Source organism: Cololabis saira, chromosome 24 (assembly GCF_033807715.1).
Source record: "Cololabis saira isolate AMF1-May2022 chromosome 24, fColSai1.1, whole genome shotgun sequence".
Taxonomy (NCBI): domain Eukaryota; kingdom Metazoa; phylum Chordata; class Actinopteri; order Beloniformes; family Belonidae; genus Cololabis; species Cololabis saira.
Window position 1 is genome coordinate 19,348,179 of NC_084610.1, and position 25,276 is coordinate 19,373,454.

The 25,276-nt window shown below is 42.0% G+C and overlaps 1 protein-coding gene across 1 annotated transcript in view; it reads left to right on the forward strand.

Moving 5' to 3' along the window:
* Positions 1-24,843, forward strand: part of LOC133424984 (transmembrane protein 47-like) — a 36,251-nt gene extending 11,408 nt beyond the window's left edge. The window contains exons 2-3 of the mRNA XM_061715610.1: positions 19,843-19,983; positions 23,920-24,843. Of these exons, the coding sequence (XP_061571594.1) occupies positions 19,843-19,983; positions 23,920-24,098 (320 nt within the window). The 3' untranslated portion in view covers positions 24,099-24,843. The remainder of the gene's footprint in view (positions 1-19,842; positions 19,984-23,919) is intronic.
* Positions 24,844-25,276: the final 433 nt, after the last annotated feature.

A 25,276-nucleotide genomic window follows, 5' to 3' on the forward strand; every position in this document is an offset into this window, starting at 1 on the left:
CTAATAGTAATATAACTGATGCTTTTGCTGATCCTTTTTTTTTTTAGAAAGTTTTAACCAGATTACTTCAACACCACAAACCAACAGATCTACTACCTCAAAAATATCAAGTTTAAACTGTAAAGAAATGAAGGTAATATGAATTTAAAAGAGTACATTTATTTATTTAGAGTATATATTTATTTACCACTTCAGGGACAAATGCCGAGTTGGGCTTCAAAATCATCCTCACATCCCCCGGAAAAAGCTGAGCACGTAGATGTCACTAACCCGCTTAGCCGAAGCCAGCGCCAGCAACAACACTGCCTTTACAGCCACGTGTTTCAAGTCTGCCCCCTCCAGTGGCTCAAAGAGGGGGCCCTTAAGCCCCTCCACACCCACAGCCAGATTCCATGGTGATACCAGTGGTCTGGACACGGGGAAAAGCCTGCATGCTCTCTTCATAAAACGGCAAACCAGCGGGTGCTGGCTCGCTGTTTTTCTTCCCAAACCCCACGTGACAGGTGGCAATAGCTGCCAAGCAAACCTTGACCGTGGAGAAGGCTTTCCGTTTGTCAATCAGGTCCTGCAAGAATGACAATATCACTCCTTCTGGACACTGAAAAGGAATGTGGCCATTTCTGTGACACCAACCCTCAAACACTCTCCACTTACAAACATACAGGGACTTAGTGAAGGAGGCTCGAGCACTTTGTATAGTGCTAATCACCTGCTGTGAAAGGCCCACAGCTGACAGATTTGAGCGCACAGCAACTGATATTTCTCCGCCAGCCAATGCGTCGCTAGCCAGTGCGGAGCTATCACTCTAGAAAGAGCGGGGGGGTTATCACGGCCAGTGGAAGGAAAGCGTACAGACACTCGCGCCCATATCTGTTCCACTGGGTCCGCAATGGGTGTATCCGGGACCACCTCGGGAACAGGCTGGGACTGCCGCTACCGACGTCGTCGTCATCTCCCCTGCCGCTGAGAACACCTGGGCCCCCCTCAACCCAGGCATGTTCCCCAGAAGGGGGGGGACAGGCTGGGGTGCGCCCGGGACGACCTCGGGAACAAGAAGAGGTGCGTCCAGGACCCTCACCGAAACAGGCTGGGGCTGCCGCCGCTTCCCCTGGCGCTGTGAACACCTGGGCCTCCCTCGAGCCAGGCGTGTTCCCCAGAAGGGGGACTCCTTCTGGGGAACTAGCCTATTCAATCAACCCAAGAGAGCTCATGTCACTCCGCTGCTAATCTCTCTGCACTGGCTTCCAGTTGCACTATCAAGTTCAAAGCTCTGCTTCTGGCTTACCAAACATTTACCCAAACGGCTCCTCAATACCTTCACTACTTGATCCAGAGATACACTCCCTCTTGACAGCTCCACTCAGACAGTGAAAGACGCATGGTGCTTCCACCACAACGTGGTGTGAAATCAGTAGCCAGACTCTTCTCCATTGTTCCCCGATGGTGGAATGACTTACCAAACTCTGTCCGATCTGCAGGTCTGGACCTACTTTTAAGAGCAAGCTAAAGACTCAGCTCTTTAAGGAGCACTTCGGCATCTAGTAAGATGCATGCACTTATGACAAGATGGTGTCCTCTTAGATGTAGCTTTCTTATTTAAAGAAAAAAAAATATATATTCTAGCACTGGCGTGACAGCACCTGTGTCCAACTGAACTCTCAGCAGTCTGACCAGCACTTATCCAGCTGTACCCTCCTATGTGATTTTGTGCTTGTGTTGGTCTCTCAGATGTAAGTCGCTTTGGATAAAAGCGTCTGCTAAATGACGGTAATAGTAGTAATGGTAGTAGTATATCGTACTGTGCAACTATTCATGCCACCCTTCCTCCAAGATGTAATGAATTAAACTAAACAGGTTAAGATTCAATTTACCTTTGTTTCTCTGTCTGGCAAGCTCATTTATGTTCACCGTCTGTGGAGGGAAGGAGCATCTGTCACTTCAACAAGGACTAGGCTGTTGGTATTCCCATCACTGAAGCCACTGAAACTGAACGCTGATGACTTTGCATCACACCACAAACTTGTTACACTCATCAAAGCCTTCCTTCTCCTGATGATCACAAACAATTGAAGAGGTCACTGCCTACTCAACCCTTTCTCACATCAAAATGTGAAATAGCAACGTTTGTCCACAGTACAAAACGTATTAGTTTCACAATAATGCCTTTCTAATTGTGACATGTTTTTTTTCCCTATTATTAGGGCCTGAGCACTTACAGTGAGGGCCTTTTTGCCCCCCTAAACGTGCCCCAAAAGTCACCAAATTTTGCACGCAAGCCAGGCCTGGCGAAAATTTGTATGTTTAATGGTTTGCATTAATGGGCGTGGCCTAATGGCTCAACAGCGCCCCCTAGAAAACTTTGTGCCTCAAGCCCCACAATACGGTTTGACGTACATGCACGAAAATCGGTACACACCTGTATCATGTCGCAACTCAAGTCTCTTGGTGCCATGGCCAAAACCGAACAGGACGTTGGCCATTTTGAATTAATCGTGTAATTTTGGCGAAATTTATGCCATTCCTTCGGCAGTTAATGCGGCCCGAACCGTAACATGCACCCAGGTGTGTTATACATCAAAATGTGCGTCTCCATTCTGCGACAAAGCGCATTACTTTTCTCGGTCAAAAGCCTTACCGTGGCGACGATAGACGCCAAAAAGCGCACCCCCCCTTTATCTGATTGGGTCATATTTGATAGTCCCTACTTTCTGCCATAACTTTTGAATGGTTTGACATAAAGAGTTGTGGGTGGTTTCATTGGACTTGGTTTTGATTCCTTGAACATAATTGGTGCAAATTAGCCCCGCGCCTTCTTCTGATTGGTCAATATTTAATAGTCAATTTTTTCTGGCATAACCTTTGAATGGTATGACATAAAGACTCGTGGGTGGTGTCATCGGACTCGGTATTGAGTACTTGACCTTCATTGGCCTGAATTAGCCCTGCCCCTTCATCTGATTGGTCAATATTTGTTGATAGTTCCTACTTTCTGCCATAACTTTTGAATGGTTTGATATAGAGTCGTGGGTGGTGTCATCCGCTAAATGTCCAGGCCTGAAGACATCTACATGCAAGTCATACAAGTGCTTCCACTGCAGCACACCTGAACGTGCAAAAGGTTGCGAGGGCCCGTTCATCACTGCTTGCAGCTTTAATTTTCTATTGGCCTGCGGAAAAGTCATGTGACTGCCCGCAGCTGCCTTGTAAAAATAAAAACATGACGGCCATCCTTGTCTTTCTCAGTGGAAAATGCATTATTTTAAGGTAGTTTCGACATATAAAAGCGTTTATCATATTTCTAGCGAGAAATATATATAGAAATTACATAATATTCGTTCGGTCACTGTATATGATCTTTGGTTTGTTAGTTATAACGATGAATCATTCAGGTCTCGGGATAAAATTGTTACAGTTTTACCTTTTCTGTTGTTGCTATGCTGGTTGCTAAGTGCGCAGCTAGGGACGAAACCAATGTGTAACTGTTGATGACAATATTACAATATACAACAAAATAAAACGGATCTTAGTGCCCAGGGGATTACACATTTATTCTTCTTTCTTCTCTGAAATGGACATGATTCTCTCTGACATCCCTGATGATGGCTATCCACTAATTGTACTGGGAGACATGAACATTCACATCGGCAGACCACAGGGAAATGAGTTTCTGACTCTCATCCACTCTTTTAATCTTATGCTGGTCCAGAGTCTTCCAACACACAAAGCTGGTAACATCCTTGACCTGGTGCTGACCAGAAACTGCACTACAGCTGATGTGTATGTCACACCACTGCACGTCTCAGACCACTTCCTGGTTAAATTTTCCATCTCCCTTCCTCATGTCACTCAGCTGACTCCAAAGATGGTTTCCTACTGCAGTAACTTACGTTCTCTCAGCCCTTCACAGCTGTCTAATGAGGTCTGCTCTAACCTCCCTTCCCTCTCAGACTTTTCCACACTGTCTGTTAATGAGGCTACAGAAACACTCCTCACTTACCTCCGCTCTGGATAAACTCTGTCCTCTGGTGTCCAAGCCAGCTCGACAGAAACCTCCCAGCCCATGGCTCACAGAGGTTCTGAGGGAACACAGAACTAGCCTTAGGGCAGCAGAAAGAAAGTGGCTCAAATCCAGAGAGCGCACTGACTTGTCTGAGTACCGACAAAAACTATCTTCTTTCACATCCAGCTCGAAGGCTGCCATGGTATCGTTTTACCAGAACAAAATTCAGAATGCTCCCAACTCCCGAAATCTGTTCATGGCGTTCAACTCTCTTCTCTCTCCACCAACTGCTCAACCACCCACTGGGTTGTCTGCAGAAAGGTTTGCTTTCTACTTAACTGAAAAGGTTGCTACTATCAGTAACCAATTCTTTGAGCATGCCCACCTCAGCCCACTCCAACCGGCCACTGGTGCCTCTCTCTGCTCCTTCCGGTCTCTAAACAAGGACGAAGTCTCTAAACTTCTAGTCGGCTCAAAACCTACGACCTGTCCTCTCGATCCTGTCCCTACCGACATCCTGCAGAACATTTTACCGACAGTCAAACCGGCAATAACCCACATTATCAACTCCTCTCTAACTTCTGGCATCTTTCCCTCTGCCTTCAAACGTCACCCCGCTGCTGAAAAAACCCACACTCAGCCCTGCCCAGGTTGAAAACTACCGGCCGGTCTCACTGCTCCCGTTCATGTCTAAAATTCTAGAACGTGCAGTCTTCAGCCAGGTCTCGCAGTTCCTTCACAACAACTGCCTGTATGATCCAAATCAGTAGGGCTTTAGGCAGGGCCCCTCGACTGAAACTGTTCTTGGACAGATTTAGCTGAAGGTGACGGTCCTTCAACCATGCAGAGATATCAGAAAGACAGGCCGATATTCGCATTGAGACAGCAGTGTCGCCAGGTGGGAAGGAAGGGAAGAGCTGGGTGTCATCAGCATAGCAGTGGTAGGAGAAGCAATTAGAGCTGATGATTTCACCTAGTGAAGAGGTGTATAGTGAAAAGAGAAGAGGGCCAAGCACTGATCCCTGTGGTACCCCTGTTGCCAGCTCATGCAATGTGGACACTCGTCCTTGCCATGATACTCTGAAGGATTGTCCTGTGAAGTAAGACATGAACCAAAGAGGAAGATCCTGAAATGCCAAGTGTTGACAGTGAGGAGGGGAGGATGCGGTGGTTGACCGTGTCAAAGGCAGCAGACAGGTCAACCAGTATGAGGACTGAGGATAGACCAGCAGATCTGGCAGCCCGTAGTGACTCAGTTTCTATACTGACGTATCTGTGGACATTTTCTTTTATTCCTAATGAGCATATCATTTAAGTTATATCAGTGTAGTGGTGTTTTGCAGGTTGAAGAGAAAAGTGAGCAACCTTCTAGTCTATGAGAGACGAAGCTGATGATCTGTGGGAGTGAGAGCTGTCAGACACTCTCAATGCTTGGATGCGAGCGTCAGCTGCTCAAGTTGCTAGTATGTAGTATGTAGCTTATTTGTGAAGTGAAATCAGAGAAGTCTGTCTGTCTGTCTGTCTGTCTATTTATCTTAAAAAGGCAGATGTAAATGCTTGTGATTGCGTCCTTGAGACGTGTCCGGCAGCCGACCTTGACAGGCGACCTATGACCTCTGACCTCTCTGAGCTCTCTGAGTGGCTGCAGGTGTCGTGGCTGTTGGCTTGAACACAGTCAGTACGTTTACATGCAGCAAAGAAATCAGATTTCTGATCGTATCAGATAAAGACATCCAGAAGACCGAATCACTTGTCTGAGTATAAATGCTGTTCAGAGAATCGGATAAATGGCCAGAGCATGGGTGACTCCATGACGCTATGTGGCGCTGTAACCATTGTAACCATTTCAACAAAGAGCCACTTCCGATTGACCTGTTTTGTTTGGCGCCAATGTTACGCCTTCCCTATATTTTTCCACTTTATTTTGATCTGCTCTGGTGTCCTGATGAAGCCTCTGCCATCTCTTTCGCTATCTTCATGTTGGTGTTTAAACAACTATTTAACACGCGCCGTCTCCTTTCACTTCCGGGTGAATGCCCAAGAGGAAATTCTCGAGCATGCGCAGACTGCAATATCCGATGTCTCCGTATACATGGCGTTAAAATTCCGACTCTGAACGAATGATCTAGGTGTTGCTATCCGATTATTAAATGTCCGATATAGGTCCGAAGTAGATCGTATTAAGGTGTTTACATACAGTTTAAAAGTCCGAACGATGTCTTATACGATCAGAAATCCGATTGAACTGCTGCATGTAAACGTACTGAGTCATTAAGTCTGAAGTCAAATCTGACTAATCTGAAACCATCTTCATGAGACAGAGATGCTGACAGAGATGCCACCAACTAGGGGTGGGCGATATGACCTAAAATTAATATCACGGTATTTTTCATCTTTTGAACGGTGACGGTATAATATCACGGTATTTTTTGGTACGTTTTGGGAGGAGTAGCCTGTCCTGTCCCTTTATGTGAATAAGGTTAATATTTTTTATAATATAATAAGTAAATGGTAGTATCCTTATCAAAAAGAGACATGGGAGAGTATTATGCATTCTCAACATATTTATTTGGCAAAAAACCTAAAGATCTTACATATATATATATATATATATATATATATATATATATATATATATATATATATATATATATATATATATATATTATATTATATTATATTATATTAATTTTTATTATATTTTAAATATTTTGTAAACCTGTCTTAAAATGTAATACTGGACCTCGGTTGGGCTGGTTGGACAGCGGGTGGTGGAAAATTTCCCTTAATTTTAAATCCAAAACTTGACAGGTTTATGCCATGAGTATTCATATACAGTAATCCCTTGTTTTTCGAGAGGGTTACGTTCCAAAAAGAACCCGTGATAAGTGATATTCACATAGTAGCAACCCTTTTTTTTAAAAATAATTATTATACAAAGCTTCAAATTGCGGAGATCAGCACCGCCTCGCACGTATTTCACTGCTGTTCTGATGCTGCTGCACTCGCGCTGGAGCGTCTTTTTCTTCTAAAGCCCGCGGTACAGGTGTGTTTTTTCGAGAGAAGAACATGGTTATGGGTATTTTTTTGTCACTCTTTTTTTCTTCTGGGCAAAAAGATTCTTTTAAACCGACATTCATTAATTTTTTCTCCATCTTGAAGTCGGTGACTGGTATTGCAGCAGGTTGAAACAGCGCTCTGCGCTCCGCTGCTGTCAAAGACCCGCCCAGCTCCACTTCTGATTGGCTAGTGTTTGTTTGGTTGAGCCAGAGCTGCTTTCCTCTCATTCCATTGGTAGACGAACTCGGTTGACTTTTTTTTTCTCTCAAACCTTTTTTTTTTTTTTTTTTTTTTTTAAAGCACTCAAACTCGCACGCCGAGAAAAAAAACTCCGTACGCCGGAGATCCGGCACGGTGCTGGAATACTTTAAGCCCTGCATTTCTTACTACTCTTGTCGTAAGGTGTAGCAGCATAAACGATGCCTGCAGTGAAAGCTGTGTAGTCTTGGGACCGCTGCTCCAGCACCAGCGGAGCAGCGGTCCCAGCGGGACCAGCTGCTGGTCCCGCTTGCGCTTGTTTTGGCCCGGGTTGCCTCTTCATATTCACGGGCGTGCGTGTTTTTTAAGTGATGAAACAGGTTGCTTGTGTTTCCACCTCTTGCTGTCACAACACGGCAGCAAACCTTGCATATCACCGACGTTTTTAATGCCTTATTTAGGCTTATTATTTTATAATTGATTTATTACGGTATTGACGGTATTGCAAAATCCATGTCGTGGCGCAGTGCCACACCGGTGATGACTATGACACCGGTGTACCGCCCACCCCTACCACCAACCAACATGTAAAGGCATCAGTAGTATCTGTCTTATTTTTTGGGCTTTTTTATTCACAGATTTGAACTGACCACTTAAAAGACTTGTTTTCTCACTGCTCTCTTACAGTGTCTCAGTTCTTGTTTGTTCTTTATTCCAGTTGTCTCCTTTATCTATACCTCCCTTCCCTCTGTCCTCCCTGAGGCTCTCCTTGTTACATTTCTAATGGTAATTATTTCTTCTGTTATTTGAGCACTCATCTCTTCGGCACTCATCATATCTTCTTGCATTTTCTCCATGGCCAAGCCACCCCACACCTCCCCTCTCTTTATATTTTACTCTTCCTTTCCCTCCTTTCCTGCCTCCATCTCCCCTCTCAGAGAGCCCCCCAGAGATGCTTGTTCTATTTGTAGCAGCTGAACGAGCAATGAAAAATGATGGAGCGTTCAGCTCTGTGGCAGACACTGGGAAATAACTATAAACATCGAGCCGCCATGCCTCTCCTCATCAACCCAAATGCTCTTTGTGCACATGTGCACAACATCTTTATGTTTCGACAACCTTTTCAGGGACGAGTAAAAAGAAGAATGTTTTAAATACATGTTTTACCACAACACAAAAATGGATACCGTTTTGAAATATGCTGGTTGGTGGTCAGATCTAAAGGACTTTACTGTCACAACTGAGCATCTTTCGCAGGGGCTCAGGTGCATGTACTGAATTAGAGGTTGCTGTTTTTAGACAGCTGCGGCTCAGGAGCTATAGCAGCAGATACACTCATTATATGATCTGTTCTTTGAGCCTTGTATCCTTCAGCCCTCATGATAAAGTGTCCTTGACCATGAGAGCCCTAATTAGCAAAATGTGCCACTGAATGTGTCCTTGACAGAATGTCATAGTAAAACAATAGCGTATGAGTGTGTTTGTGGACTTTGATGTCCTCTGAGTGGCTGATAGGACTTTAAACACTGTAAGGTATTTATTTAGAGTTGCATCAGGATTCTGTGTGGATCAGATCATCGTTTATGTTTAGTGTGTAGTTCCCTGGAATTTGTGGCTCTTGTTGGATTAGCAAACATCGCTTGGTTTACAAAAGGATCTCCAACCTTGGAAGCGCTGCAGTAAATAATCTTGATTGAGCTGTTTAAATGACAGATTTTTCGCATTCTTGAGAATTGATCACTTTGAAAATGTACTTTTTGAAGTGTTTGAAAATTATGATTTGCTTTGATGTGTTTTCTGCAAATAACTGTCGCATACATAAATACAAATGCCAGGAAAATATAAATGTAATTGTTTTATATTTTATAGTTATAAGCATCTGAAGCCTTAAACATGAATAATGTTTAACATGTTCAACAGGCTTAGGGCGTTTTCTTGTATGCATAATTTTTTTGTTGTAAAATCTTTAAAGATTTTGTCATATTTATACAATTTGGAGGATTGGACAAATATAGTCCATTGATAACTGCTTTTTGCCATGATGATCTTTTGGTATTGGTCAACTGCTTGAAAAAATAGTAGAACTTTTGAAAGCCAATTTAATATATCCTAAAATAGGGAAAACAAAAGCCTTTGATAAATATTGCTGCCTGCTATATATTATCTGTTTGTGTGCGGACATTTTTTGTATCCTTGTATTAGATCCGGCCATAGCTTAGCAGAGGGGAAGTCTATTGGGTCGAACTGTGGTTGGAGCCAGGTTAGGATGTTTATTGATTTCCTTGCAATAAATGAGTGAAAAGTTGCGGTATCATACTACTTTTAGGGCATTAGAGTTTCTTTATTTAAGGGCTTTAACGTGTAATATCATACTTCTTCCATGGAATTATTGCAATTCTGGATAATCTAAATAAGGCTTGTGTGACATGTATTGGTCAAAACACCCAAGGATTACTCTTTACAGCTTCTGTTTCACCCTGTATAAATTGCCCTTCATCCTGCCTTGGACGGAGAAAACTTTTGCAGAGGGAAACAATGCAACTTGCTCCGAAAACACAATAGTTCAGTCTTAAATGTTTGAACTGCGGTTTGATGTGGAAAATCAAGAGGCCACCAAGTGTGAATATAGAGACTCCGGCTGCAGCGCTGACTGCTTGGCTCCTAACACACGAAGGCAGTCCCTCAGAAACACACACACTGAATATGAGAGAGTGGTGCAGACTATCAAGCAGAAACAATCGAAACTATTACCTAGGATGTGCAACTATGCACAAAACACACGATCAGCTCACATTCACTGTATGGGTTGATGTAGTCTCGTCTTGTTAAGATGTTGATGTGAAACAAAAAACACAGTTAACTTTGCAAAGACACCACATCTGCTCAAGTCACTAAGAAATACACCAAATTAAAATCAGTATTTTTATTAAACTTACACTGTCATCATTTGTTGACACGCTTGATTTCTTACAGCCGACTGCATGGTTCTAAACAAACCTCCATAATGACTCAAAGCCCCAGCAGGCTTTGCATTTACGCCCCTTCGGTTATAAGGAACAGCACCCTCATTGGGCAAAGACCCCAAAATGCAGGAGGGGCCATTGTTGATTTATGGCAGCCCGGGCCCGCTATAAAGAGCAGGCTCCGCCCTTTCTCGCTCTCTTTCTCCCAAGCTCTTTCCACCTCTCTTTCTCCCAAGATCTCTTCTCCCTCAGCCCTGTCCACGGTCCCATGGAGTTCTCTGTGAGCTATGAAGAAGGCCACAGCTCCTATTTCAGCACAAAGACTAGCTATGGGCCAGCCTCCATTATCGTGACTGAAGAAGCGTCTGGTTGCCTTGAAATGGCAACCATAGTCTGGAGCGCTGCAACCAGTGACCTGCAAACGTTCTGAGCCCCAGATGAGTTGAACAAGGGACCCTTGCATGCCTCGACGTGAACGCCTTTGGACTGACCTGGAGCTGAAGGAGGCCCAGCTGCTGTTGCCCATGTTGCATCACCTCATCCACACTGAGATGAGGAGAGCAGGAGAGAGAGAGCCGATCTTTATCAGGATCACCTGGTAACCATCCAGCTGTTCACTAAGGAACGCTTAAGTCATGGGGGAACTTAACACGCACTCAGCATCCCAGGCAGGAATTGAACCCATGACCTTCTTTCTGTGAGACGGCTGCACAACCAGATGCGCGATGCTGCACATCTTCCAGGATGAGATGTGAGTTGTCCAGAAGCTCCATTTTTGCCTCATCTGTTAAAAGAACATTTGCTTTAGTTACCAGTCTTGTTATCCATCTTCTCAGTTTGTCTTCAGTTTTCCTCTTGCAGACGTGAATCTTCAGAATGATAAGCAACCGTTAACATGCTCATCTGTAATTTTCTTTTTGATCTCTTCAGACAACGCTGGCCTCTGCTTCTCCAGGTCTATGTTCAGTGTGGCGAAACCACGATACTAAACTGCACTTTTTTCCCCCTTTAAATAATCAGGCCGACTGACTGCGACATTGAAGACACTTTAGATGTTTATTTCAAGAGTCACAAGTGTGTTTTTGGTCCAATAATGTCCCATCTCTTCCACAGGCACCAACTAATTTATCCAGGACAGTTTCATTAATTTGGTTTTTATTAACAATTCTATTTAAACACGATCCAAAACAAATGTCTGGTTTTCATGAGTCAATGTTTAGCAAACCATCATTTATAATAACTTTGATCAGGTATTTCAATGAAGCCATTGTTTACTGAAAAGCACCCTCTGTAGCTTTCTTCTTGCATCTTCCATGTCGTTTCAACTTTTTGTGGTTTAGGGTTGTAGATAACCAGGATTGTTGTGGTTCCTCTCAATATTATAAATCCATCTTTGCAGGAACAGGAGAGTTGTGCAAGTCAGAAAAACAAACCACCACATATTTTTTGTGTTAGTCAGATGCACCACAACTCTGTTGTAACATTATAAATTATTACTTGATTTGACATCAAACACCTTCAGAGGTGTTTTTTGGTAACTTGATATGTTGATGCCCTAAATCCATGAATACTATCTTTCCCAAAAATCTCAGTATAGAAACAGCACTTAAGCTTCCAGGAAGGTCATCAATCAGCTAAGTGCTTATATGGAATCAATGCAGCCTTTTAACTCTGGCAGTGACAAGTTTTTCAGATCGTAGCGCTTAACATCACGACCATCCGAGATGATAACTGAATGAGAAAAAAATCTAAAGTGCTCTGCAGAAGCTTGCTTAGGCTGAAAGCACACTATTAAGTGTGGATCATTTATTATTTAACGTCTTTTCCAAAATTACCTCCTGCTCCGAGATGCAAAAATGTTTTATTTGGCTTGAGTGCATCACGAGCAGTGAAGGCCTCCCTGTCATAGCGGTATTTTGACAAAATACCGTGCAATTTTCACCAATAAAAGTCAAGGACTCAAAACCGAGTCCGATGACACCACCCACGACTCTCTATATCAAACCAATCAAAAGTTATGGCAGAAAATAGGAACTATCAAATATCGACCAATCAGAAGAAGGTGCGGGGCTAATTTGCACCAATTATGTTCAAGGACTAAAAACCGAGTCCGATGACACCACCCACGACTCTTTATGTCAAACCATTCAAAAGTTATGGCAGAAAGTAGGGACTATCAAATATGGAGCAATCAGATGAAGGGGCGACGCGCTTTTTGGCATCTATCGTCGCCACGGTAACGAGAAAAGTAATGCACATATTCGCAGGATCGAGACGCACATTTTGGCGTATAACACACCTGCGTGCATGTTACGGTTCGGGCGAAGAAGCGGTCGAAGAAATGGCATAAATTGTGCCAAAATTACACAATTAATTCAAAATGGCCGACTTCCTGTTCGGTTTCGGCCATGGCGCCAAGAGACTTTTCTTTAAAGGAGCTTGAGGCTCCTTTTAAGAAATTAGACTCTCTAGCGCCACCCTTCACCACGACGGCCGTTGGGGGTACTGCAGCCAACAGTGAAGCCGGCATGGGAGAACAGGGAGAACGCAGATGCAGCGTCATGTGACGTCACATCCGCAGCCCAGCGCGGGAAATTCGGGACCGAATTGCAGCACATTTTGCAGCACACAGCCTGTTCAAGGCAAAGGAGAGATACACTAGAGGGCTCATTGTTTTGGGTTTGGAACGCTTCATCTGACATTATTACTAGAAAACTTAAAATGTATACGGATTTTTTTCATAAATCTTGCCACAATCCGGCCTCAAGCTCCTGTAAGTTGCGACATGATACAGGTGTGTACCTATTTTCGTGCATGTACGTCACCGTATGTTGGGGCTTGAGGCACAAAGTTTTCTAGGGGGCGCTGTTGAGCCATTTTGCCACGCCCATTAATGCAAACCATTAAATATATAAAAATTTTCGCCAGGCCTGGCTTGCGTACAAAATTTGGTGACTTTTGGGGTACGTTTAGGGGGGGCAAAAAGACCCTCATTTCGAGAGAAGAAAAACGAGAAAAAAAAAATTCCTACAGATACAATAGGGCCTTCGCACTGTAAGTGCTCGGGCCCTAATTAGCCCTAATTGCACAGTTGAGAGGATGTTTGCTGCTGACAGAATGTAATTGTGCTTGTTGATGTTAAGAAATATCTGAATTACATGTTTAAAAAGAATAAATAAAATAAGAATAAATAAATATCTCTTATGTTTATTTATGATTTTTTCTTTCCGTTTAAGCAAATTTGTCAATTATGAGTAGCATGTACTGGTAAAGTGCCTTGTACTTATTAGAGAATATTGTTAGATAAGGTGCGTTTCCACCAGCAGGTGTTTATTGTAAATCTACCAGACAGGAACCGTTAACAGGTCTGACCGTCTCCTTGGCCCTTCAGCCGGCATATCTCCAGTAGTACGACACAAGAACCTTTGACTGAAAAATAGCACAGCCGACCACCAGGCGGTAATGTGCATTCTTTGCTTTTCATAAATGGCTAGCAGCATAAAATGAGGTGAAAAAGAAGAATGCAGCAGCAGAATAAAGGGAAGAAGAAACACGTAAACAATGGATGCTACTTTCTTTAAATAAATTATTTTCCCTCACATTACTGCTTTTCCCGCTTCCCAAAGAAGACTCGCTGACGTTTCGGGTTGGTCGTTGTTTTGCAAATGTATGTCCCATTCTCTTTTTTAAAAATGAATAAAGTTGGGATCTTCAAGTAATGATGTATTAAACCTCCAGTTTCTGGAAGGTGGTATGATTCTCTTCTTCACCAGAGTGAAAGAAACTGGTGCATGATCACTGCTAGGATGGATTTTGGATTCTGAGATACCTATCATCAGAGGACTGCTCACTAAAAAGTAATCTAGCCTTATGATTGGTGGACCGCCAAAAAAGTTTAGTTCCTGAGAGTTGGGTGAAGATAATGCCATGCATTGCAAAGACCCAGATCATGCATATATTGCTTAATAATATTTGCGGACTGCCAACTCCTGTGACCGCCTGCGTCACTGAGTCTGTCCACTCCACGGTCCAATACCAGGTTGAGGTTTCCGATGATGACTGTGTTGTCTGGGTGATCAGAGAATGAGGTGAAAAGGGAGTGGAAAAACGAGGAGTCATCAACATTTGGACCATATACATTAGCAATACAAAAGTTTATACTTTGAATGCATGAAACTAATATTATAAATCTACCCTCTGGGTCTATGTGTGTGTCCTGTACAATAAAATTCACATTCTTGTTAATGAGAATGAGTTAATGAGCCACCTCTCTTTGTCTGGAGTTGTAACAGGCTGAGAACACGAGGAAACTGTGCTGTGATGAATGTATCTACTGTTGTTTTAGCTAGATGGGTTTCCTGTAATAAGACAATGTCTGCCTGCAGGGCTTTTAGTTGATTAAACAGTTTTAGTCTCTTCTCTCTGGAACCAGCTCCGAGCACATTCCAAGTAACAAACATTAATGTGCTCATGATCACATGGTTGGAGTGAATGTTATATTTAAGCGTGTGTGCTGCATGAGCCCATGTACCACCAGTAATTCTATATACTGTAAGTGCCGTATGTGTTTATACCAATATTATAAGATACAGAGAAAATGCAGCAGGTTGCGACATAATGAAGAAAAAAAGAAAGGAGGACAGAAAGGATTGGATTGGATTATTGGATTCTGCAAAACAGTTAAGAAAGATAAGTGTTCACCTGGCCTCCCATGCAGTTTTCTTTACACTTTTAACTCGTATGAGACCTCCATATAAATACTGACAGGAGGGATGGGATGGATATAGTTTTAATATATTTCTGGAACAACCAAACACTTGGTCTGGCTGTACAAGTCTATTTGATGACGTGGCCATTTGTATGAGGGTGCAGAAAAACATCCAAAACTTGCCGGTCCTTTAGGACTGGAATCCAACACCCCTGATCTAAAGGATGGAGAATTTAAACCACACGTAACTGAAGCTGTTTGCAAACTTCATGCTGCATAAACACTGGCCACGGTTACATGATTTTTTAAAATTCGTAATTAATTATTCCCGAATTAAATAATTCCAATTTAAACTATTTTCCTTAGAGTTTACATGGAAATAGTAATTCCGAATTGAGGTTTACATGGAAAACACGTTTGATCGGCTTTATCCAATTCTGCTTAAGGTCTGGGGGTTAGGAAGGTTCTGATTGGATAGGGGGGCGGACCGGAAGTTACGTCTACCGGAAGAAAAACAAACTTAAGCCGGGAATACACTGTGCAATATTTTAAATCGTATGAGACAGCCCCATCTCACACTGCACGACTAGATCGCTGAGTTCAAAAGTTCAGAGCCCACGATTTATGTTCTCACACTGTACGAGCCGATGCTCGGATGCGACCCGTCTGCTGACACTATACGATCATAATCCTCCCGTCAGACTTCTGTTACTGGAACTCGAGGCCGGTTTTGGGGCAGGGGTGGGCTGTTCCAACCCAAACGTGCGTCCTGCCCACCTGATCAAAGGTTATGGGATCCTTTTTTTTTATAATTATATATATATATATATATATATATATATATATATATTAAAAAAGTCGCAAAATATCTGTACCGTTTCTGATTGGGCGGGCACTGTGCATCATTTTTTGACACAACAAAGAGCGCATACCGCAAAAGTTGTGTCTCGGCGGAGGGACCCGACGTCCCAGCAAAATGAGAAGAGAAAAAAGAGGTGTTCCGAACAGCAGACAGAGCACACACTAAAGGCTGATTTATGGTTCCGCGTTAAACCAACGCAGAGCCTACGGCGCAGGGTACGCAGCGACCCGCACCATACGTGGAAATGCGGTCTTTTTTGCTATTAAAACATGATTTGTAATGCGAATTTGCAACACTTAAACTGCAAATAATAGATTTTGACGTGACATCAGAGATTGCGCATGCTCTCTGCGAAAGGATGAGTCCAATCGGGTCGCAGCTGCTTCAACTGTGATTCCTTCACGAGGAGCGACCAGGATTTCAAACACGCTTGATTTTCTTGCGACCTCACGATTTGTGATCGGGAGCTCGTCGTGAGCTGTTAATCTCTCGTCGTTACCCCATGTACACTGCACGAGGCACGAGCAACGATTGGGTCAAAATCCGGCCCGATCAAAAAAAAAAGTCGCACGACTGGAAAATCGGCTCAAAACGAGCCGATAATCGCACAGTGTCTGCCCGGCTTTAGCTGCTACAACTTTGAAAAGCTCACAATTTTTATGTTTCCTGTTTCCATCTGTTCTTTTAATTATTTCCAGGTCCTCCAAGCTATTTATTAAATAAATGATCTCTGCTCTTCTTGACCACCGTTTACTGCGTGCTGCCATCTTGAAACTTTGTTTGGAAAACAAGCCCAGCGCGGAATATAAGCGTCATGGAGACAGACGGGTGAGGGAACGAGCAGAAAGAAAGACCGGAATTTAAAGTGGAATGAGTGTATACATGATCACTGAATTATTCTATTCTGATTTTAAATCGGAATAAACCAGCCACTTAATTCGGAATTAAGTTTAATTCGGAATGGCCATTTTCATTCGGAATTAGGTGTTTACATGGTCATTTTTACAAATTTTAAATCAGATTTAATTTTAATTCTGAATTAAAGAGGAATTAAACTTCCCATGTAAACGCATTCAATGTTCTACATTTCTGGGCAGGAGAACTAATGAAACTGGTAAAAGTTTTGGGGCTTAATGCCCTACTAAATGCATCCATCCTGGGTCTCAAGTCGTCACTCTTGGTGGCCACGCCAAGATGTGAAGCTACTCATGCAACCAGTGGTGCAAGACCATGGGGACAGGCCCCAGTGCACATATTTATTTGTGCCCCCACCTCTGTCCTGAACAAAAGGGCACATCGCATGCTCACACATGTGCACACACATGCAGATGCACGTACACAACCACTATAAAGAACATCTATAGAGGGTACGCATTGATGTCACTTCCCCACCGGACCAGCCCCCTTACTCACACTGAGTGGCAAAACATCAGCAAAAATGGCTGCAACTAGTGGAGAAGACGGGATAACAGCCGATTATCGGCTTAAATTAAAGGCAGTTGGACTTGACAGTGACCCGTACAGTTACCCCAAGAACCAGTGGTCCATGGACATTAATATTTGGCCACGAATCGAGTTTCCTGATATTTATATGTACTTAATTTCTACACCGGGGAAATACATGAAGAAAAGCTTGAAGGAATACAAAAGTCTTGACGCTTGGTCCTACTTCAAGGCAGGATTTGTTGGCGAAATTAAAGTAATTTAAACTACATGTGCCCGTGTTCTTAAATTTTAAATTATTTCTGAAGTTGTTGTTTTTTACATATTATTGAAGCCACCACTATTGCACTTTATTTGCTAAACAGTTTGCACTCTCATTTTAATGTTTATTACGTGATTGCTGTTATTTGTGTGTCGACATGTGCTGCTGCCTTCCTTGGCCAGGTCACCCTTGGAAAAGAGGTCTTGACCTCAATGGGTCTTTTTTATCTGGTTAAATAAAGGTGAAATAAAAATAAAATAATAAGGACACCGAACTTTATGATTTGACCGTTTAACGTTAGCTACCCAAAAATCCAACATTACCTGATACGAAATGGGAACCGCAAATCCACGTTTCGGTGCCCAGTTGTTTCTGTGAATTGCAGCGATCCATTTGTCTCTCTTAAGCTTATTTTTTTCGGCAGTCTGTAAAACGATAACTCCGATTTCTTGCTAAATCCATGAGTTGATCCCACAACAGCTCTTTCCCATTTTATATGTTTTCTAGTTGCTCAAACTAAAAATGTACGCACAGTGGGCGTAACCCGCTGTGAAGTCGCATCTGTGACGTCATGCGAACTCCCTCTATTGTTGCCATGCAGGCTATCCTGCAGCGGGACGCCAGCTTTTTTCTTCCATTGCAGTAAGAAACTGATCTAATTTAGTCATTTTTGCTTTAACATCATCCTGGCTCCTTTTTTCTGCGACTAAATGCATGTAGACTGGACACCACTGAATCCCTCCTGACCACCTCTCACACATAACCAATGCTGTGGGGGGATATTTCCAATACCTGACAGACAGATGGGTGGGTAAAGACATCTAAGATTGACAGTTTGGAGGTCAGAGAGAGAGAGAGAGAGAGAGAGAGAGCTGGAGAGAGAGAAAGACTTCACTGGACATCACTGTCAACTCTACTTTAGATGTACACCGATTCTTGACAACATGCCAGGGAACCTTTTTCAATCAAGGCTTTTTGTTAACTCAGGTCCACATGCTAATATTCCTTTTATTACCTTTCTTTTCCACTCGTCTGTCCTCTCTGCCCTCCTCTCCTCCACCTGCATGTCTATACCTATAACCATATAACCTATAACCATCAGCTCATTCTTCTTCCTTTTTGTCCTCCTTGTGCCATTTCAAACATGCCCTCTCCTCAGCCCTGTAACATGATGTCGATGCCTCTCCACATGTTCCCGTCTACGGACTCCTCTGATTTCTCCCACTTCTTCCTACATGCTGATTTTTTTAAATATAAATCCCCTGTAGTTGTGCTGGAGTTCTTTTCATCTGTCCTTCTTATTTCTTATTCGATCCTTCCCTCCTCCCTGTACGAGCCCTGCTGAACTTATCAGTGGTAAATGATTGAGCGGTGCATTAATATGATGCCTGATAGTCCTTACCTCCTCCCAGAGCATCTGAGGTCTTTGTGTGTTTTAATTTTAGCTCTGATTTACATTCATGTTCGCGTTTATTCATTTCTTTGCATCTGAATGTGTGTGTGTGTGTTGTTTCTTTGTACTAACTTCTTATGCTTCATGCTTTCCAAATTAATCCTTATACCCAGTACTCGAGTTGTAAAAAAGAATCAGGGGGGATGTTGGATTTTATCATATGGGGATAATATGATATTATTATTATTATTAATATTTGTTAAGAATAATTTGTGCTGATTAAAAATAATATAATATATTACAAATAATAGCACTGACCAAAACACCTGCAGAAATACTGCAGGAATGACATAGCAGCAGTTAAATGCAGCCTTCTGTAAGCTTTAAATATCCACTGGGCTTACATCAAATACATCAAAACACAACAATAAAAAACAGTTTTCTGAACTGATCACTGCAAAAACTCAAAATCTTAACAAGAATATTTGTCTTATTTCTAGTTAAAATGTCTCAATTTAGTAAAAAAAAATCTCATCACACTTAAAACAAGACTCATCACTGGAAAAAACATCAATTTTCACCTTTTTCAAGTAGATTTTCACTTGAAATAAGTAGAAAAATCTGCCAGTGGAACAAGATTTTTTTTGCTTGTAATAATAAGATAAATCTTGTCCCACTGGCAGATTTTCCTACTTATTTCAAGTGAAAATTTACTTGAAACAGGTGAAAATTGTCAAATAAGTTATTTTTCTGGTGATGACTCTAAATGTTGAAATAGCTGTAAAACCACATTCATTGATGAAATGACATAAGGGATGGAAAGGGGGGATGGCAGTTTTACAGGGGGGATGATTTTGACTGTTTTTATTTCAGGGGGGATGCCATCCACCCTCATCCCCCCTCAACTCGATTACTGCTTATACTTCTTTTTCTTTTCCATCTTCCCCTCTCAGACTGGCAGGTTGTCACGCTGGCCCTGTTACTAGGGGGTGGAGCCCTGGTGCTGATGTCCTTTCTGGTAGCCTTGGTTGCCGTGTGCATTGGAACAAGACGGAGGTTCTACGGTCCTGTTGCCTTCATGCTCTTTTCTGCAGGTCAGCACACAAACACATGCACGTACTGTACACACACTCACCAGCCACTTTATTACCTGGTACATAAAGTGGCTCGTAGGTGTGCAAGGAGTAATTGTCGTCAACTTCCAAGCTCTGGGTCAAAGTCCAGAACTCATTATGCTCTTAAATCCCTGGACACTGTCGGCTCACTTAAGTAACACGTTAAGGTAATGTGGGGTGTTATTAATCACAAAACTAGCTCGCATTAAAATGGCCATTCCTACCTACTCCTTTCACATTGTACACACAGTTATTAAGCATTCAGGAGCCATGACTGAAGCCGTCACTGTTACTACCCATTGTGGAGGTTTGTCAAAATGTGAATGGCAGCAAAATGTACCTGTAAAACGTAGCAGACGTCTTCAAACTGTGTGGGGAAATGTGTTAAAAAATAGCTCCAATTTAGTTTAGGAATGCAAAAAGCTAAACATTTACAGATAATTTGAAGAAAACTGTTGAGATTGAGGTTTATTGAATCCAAACAGAAACACCCTCTGATTTTATGTAAATGTTCATTAATATTTTACAAGTGATGCACAACTTAAATCATTTTCATATGCGTTCTGAATCATTTGCAATCATTTGGGTCATAAATAGTTCATTATTGAATAATAATAATGAACTATTATTATAGTTCATTATTATCAAAAATAGGTTTTTTATAAATGAGTTTTATTATTATATGATGAATCATTGCTGACGAGGCATTCAGTCCATTATCCCATCGTTTTATCTTTACTGAATGACGGTGCTCTTCAGGCTCAATCAAGGCACGTGTTGAAAAACCGAGACGATATTCATTGTGAAATCCCTGAGGGATTTCACAATAAACATGCAGGCCTTTGGTACAATGTGTTACTGTATTTTAAAACGCAGGTGTAAACTCATAAAAGTGTGAGATAAACATATCCAGAACGACTTTAATGAAGTGTGAATTAAATGTAATTAGAATGGATGGAGGCGCCGTCACGACATCGAGGGATTGTTAGAGATTTGCTTCTTAACATCATCTGTGTTGCTATTCTCCATTTGTCTTCTTAAACGTTGCATTTGTTTTTCTTTATGTATTTATTTCGTTTAAGCATCTTAGTGCCAGGATTTACGTTCCCACAAGAGGAAACTCAGTTGTAGAAGACAAAGGATTTCACCGTCTTCTCTTTGCTCTTGAGCCGCGATATGATGTTTCATTGATATGTTATATGTTTGATATTTTCTTAAATGTGAAGACAGTGCCAGTGGAGACTTTTTATTTACACAGAAAGATTATTTTTTGTTTAAAATAGTTATTCTACTCATTTTATTTATTTTGATTGAATTTATCCGTTGCAAATAAAACCTGTCTTCCAATTCATTGCATTTTTAATTGCATTTTTAGCCTAGTTATTTTTGTGGTGGAAGTATCGTATCGATACTCGGTATTGGCAAGTACACAAATTAAAATACTCGTACTCTGGGCATCCCTACTTTAAAGGATTTAATTCTATACCGTCGCCAACATGAGAGGAGCTGAGAGCTCATCATGCGGTAAAAGGTTTCAGTCTCGAAGTGACTGCTTCACCTGGTCATGCAGAAATGTACAAAAAAGTCATAGTAACTGAAATTAAAACATTTTTTCAAATCCACCATTAAGATATATTATTTTGAAATATACAATAAATTACTAGCCAGTCTTTTCAGACATTCAGACATTAAAAATGAATCTCTGCATCTAATGAGTACAGTGATACATTATTTAAATATTACAGAAATGACTGGGTGGCCAAATCACCATCATAAAATTCTTCAAATAAATTCAATAAAAGGTACAAAATATTGGTTCTTGGTAAAACAAGTCCCTGGCTTGTGTCAGAGAGTACCTGCAGCTTGTCTGAAACTACAAAAGTGTCTCACTCTCACATAAAAGACACCATGCGTCTGAAAAAAAAATGCCACCTTAAAAAGTTTCTGTGCATGCCTGTAAACCAGTCCAGATTCTGTGAAGTCCAATTTCTATGGAGCTAGAACAGTCTCAAAAGAGACAAATGCACACGCCGATCCACAAATGCACAGGACAAGATGCAACCTCTGATTGGCTGAAACAAAGGAAGATATCTGATTGGTTGCAGATCCTTCGGTGTTAAAAAAAAACACATTTTCTGATTGAGTCACGTTAGGGGAGTCTCAAAAGTCACACACAAATGCAGCGCAGCTCACATACAAAACCGTTTGTAAATCAGGTTATATTTGTGTGCGCATCAAAAATACATTTGTTTTTTCTTGTCCTACGCACGTGTGAATTTTTCTGTGCATTTGCAAATCATCCCGTGCATTTGTGACTCTTGTCCTGTTCATTTGTGCATCGGCGTGTGCATTTGTCACTTTTGAGACTGTTCTAGCTCCATAAACTTCCATCTCCTCACTGGATTCAGAGTCCAGAGTGCTAACAATTACACCATGAAACCATGAGTGTGTGGCCTTGGGCAAGCCAGCCAACTGATCCTGCTCCTGCTAGTGCGACCAGATCACCGTAGTGCACTGCGTCACAGAATAATAACAATTAAAACCAGCTCTCAGAGCTGCAGGAGATATTGTGGGAGTAATGACAGAAAAGAGGACAGGAAGGGTGACTGGGCAAAAAACTGGACTGTGGTACATTTTGGATGGTGTTGTAAAATGGTATTGACTCGTCCTCTACAGGGCATGCTTGGCTGAAAACGACACAAGTTGCCTAATGTTGCTTTAAATAGGAGGGTTCATCATTCATTTATTAGCTGAAATGTGCAGGTTGAAGCAAATAACCATCACTAAGGTGAACGTAGCTCGTTTTTCTAGCCACATTGAATCATAGCCAGTGTTGGGGTAGTTACTCAAAAAAGGTAATCCATTACATATTACTAGTTACTTTTAAAACAAAATCCCTTACACTACTTAGTTACTGGTTGCTGAAAGTAACTAGTTACATTACTAGTTACATTACTTTTGGATTACTCCGCAATATCACCTGAGCTGCACCATAATTCGATTGCCAATGAACAACATGTACAGGACTGTCTCAGAAAATTAGAATATTGTGATTTTCTGTAATGCAATTACAAAAACAAAAATGTCATCCATTCTGGATTCATTACAAATCAACTGAAATATTGCAAGCCTTTTATTATTTTAATATTGCTGATCATGGTTTACAGCTAAAGAAAACTCAAATATCCTATCTCAAAAAATTTGAATATTCTGGGAATCTTAATCTTAAAATGTAAGCCATAATGAGCAATATTAAAATAATAAAAGGCTTGCAATATTTCAGTTGATTTGTAATGAATCCAGAATGTATGACATTTTTGTTTTTTTTAATTGCATAACAGAAAATAAAGATCTTTATCACAATATTCTAATTTTCTGAGACAGTCCTGTAGTTGGAACCTTATTACTGCAGTGCCCAGATCAGCACCAGAAATCCCGTAAAATCCCGTAAAATCCCGTAAGATCACGTTAAAGGCTGATTTATGGTTCTGCGTTACACCAACGCAGAACTTACGGCGTAAGGTACGCGGCGACGCGCACCGTACAGTGTGTGTCGCCGCGTACCCTACGCCGTAGGCTCTGCGTCGATTTAACGCGGAACCATAAATCAGCCTTAAGTCAGACAAGTGTTGCGCAACGCGTGAAGACGCATGAAAGGCAAGTTTGATTTTATTTTCTGTTCTCCCGTTCTACATGTAGCTGAAAAGCTTAAAGTAACTAAAGTAACATATTTTTTTTTGTCTTAGAGTAACTATAACGGGATTACCCAAATCACAATTGTAACGCGTTACATTACTGCGTTACTGGCGAATGTAATCTCGTTACAGTAACGCGTTACACCCAACACTGATCATAGCACAGAATAAAGTTCGTCCTTAGCTGGTGCTCTGTGGTAACTGTTCGTATCTCCTCCAGTTCTCCTCCAGACCTGCAGCCTGGTCCTCTACCCCATCAAGTTCATCGAGAAAATCAACCTGAGGATCTATCATGAATTCAACTGGGGCTACGGCCTGGCCTGGGGCGGGACCATCTTTTCCTTCGGAGGGGGAGTCCTCTACTGCCTCAACCCCAAGAACTACGAGGAGTATTACTAACGCTGGATCTCGCTTGGTTCGGAGAAAACTTGAAGGCTGATGGATGTGTGAAGGGTTTTACTCAGTGGGAAATATTGAGTGTTGTATTCCACCATTAAAGTTTATTACCACAAACCATGAACTTGGGGGACAAAACTACTCATCAACGGCGGCTGGTGGGCTTCTGAACTGAACAGAGATTCTGAAGGTTGCACTGGCTGATCGTTTGGAGAGCTGCCCCAACAAAGGATGGTTGTTGACAGCTTTGCCTTCATTCTTAACTTTGATACCTGCTGTTGTAACAACTCAAGCTCACGACATGTACACATGCAACCCTCGGACTGGTCGCCGTTCAAATGTCTTCTCCCCATTGTCCGGCTCCGTCAGCGGATCATCATACTCACCTGCTTTTGTTTTTCAGAGTTATCAAATTCCACCAGGATTGCGAGTGGATATCACCTGTGACGCGGGCTTAAAAAACACCCCCCGTGAATATTGACCCACTTGTCTGTTGCCATGGGAACCCACAGGGACTGCACATGCAGCTGTCGTGATTAATTCCCCAAGATTGGAGTGATGAGACAGGACAGGAGTCGCCTTGAGGAACCGTCTAAATGTTGGTTGTCCATCGGTGTCTTTCTAAGCAATGTGTCATTTTGTGTTATCAGTCCTCTGATTGGTACAGTAGGTCCTGTTTTGTTGGAGGGAATGTTGTCTTCAAACACCACATCTACCGTGTACAGTGGCCAGATTTGTGTGCAAAATAGCAGATCAAGCTCGTAAAATATGTGATTTTTGTACTTAGCTAAACAAGAACTGTGACTTTAATGTACAATTGATGCAATTGCATGTTTTGTCTCTTTGCAGGAACCTAACTGGAACGATTACTCAGCTAAGGAGGATGTGTAGCCTTAGGCCTTTACCTCGAGTTGCAGTGAAGGGTCAAGTTCTATGTAAAAAAAATCACTCCTTAATATATATTTACTCAACGGTGTATGCTGGTATTCCTGAGCCAGGGTTATGACTGATATCAACTAACACAGGCGGCCTCATATTAACCATTGAGACAGTAAAATCTCTTGCAGTATGGCACAGATGAGGACTGGTATTTACTCCTGCGTTCACTGGCAACCTCTCCGTTTGATTGTTGCTGTACTTGCAGCTGTTTCCACAAGGGGGCGCAAGATAACGCAGGCGAT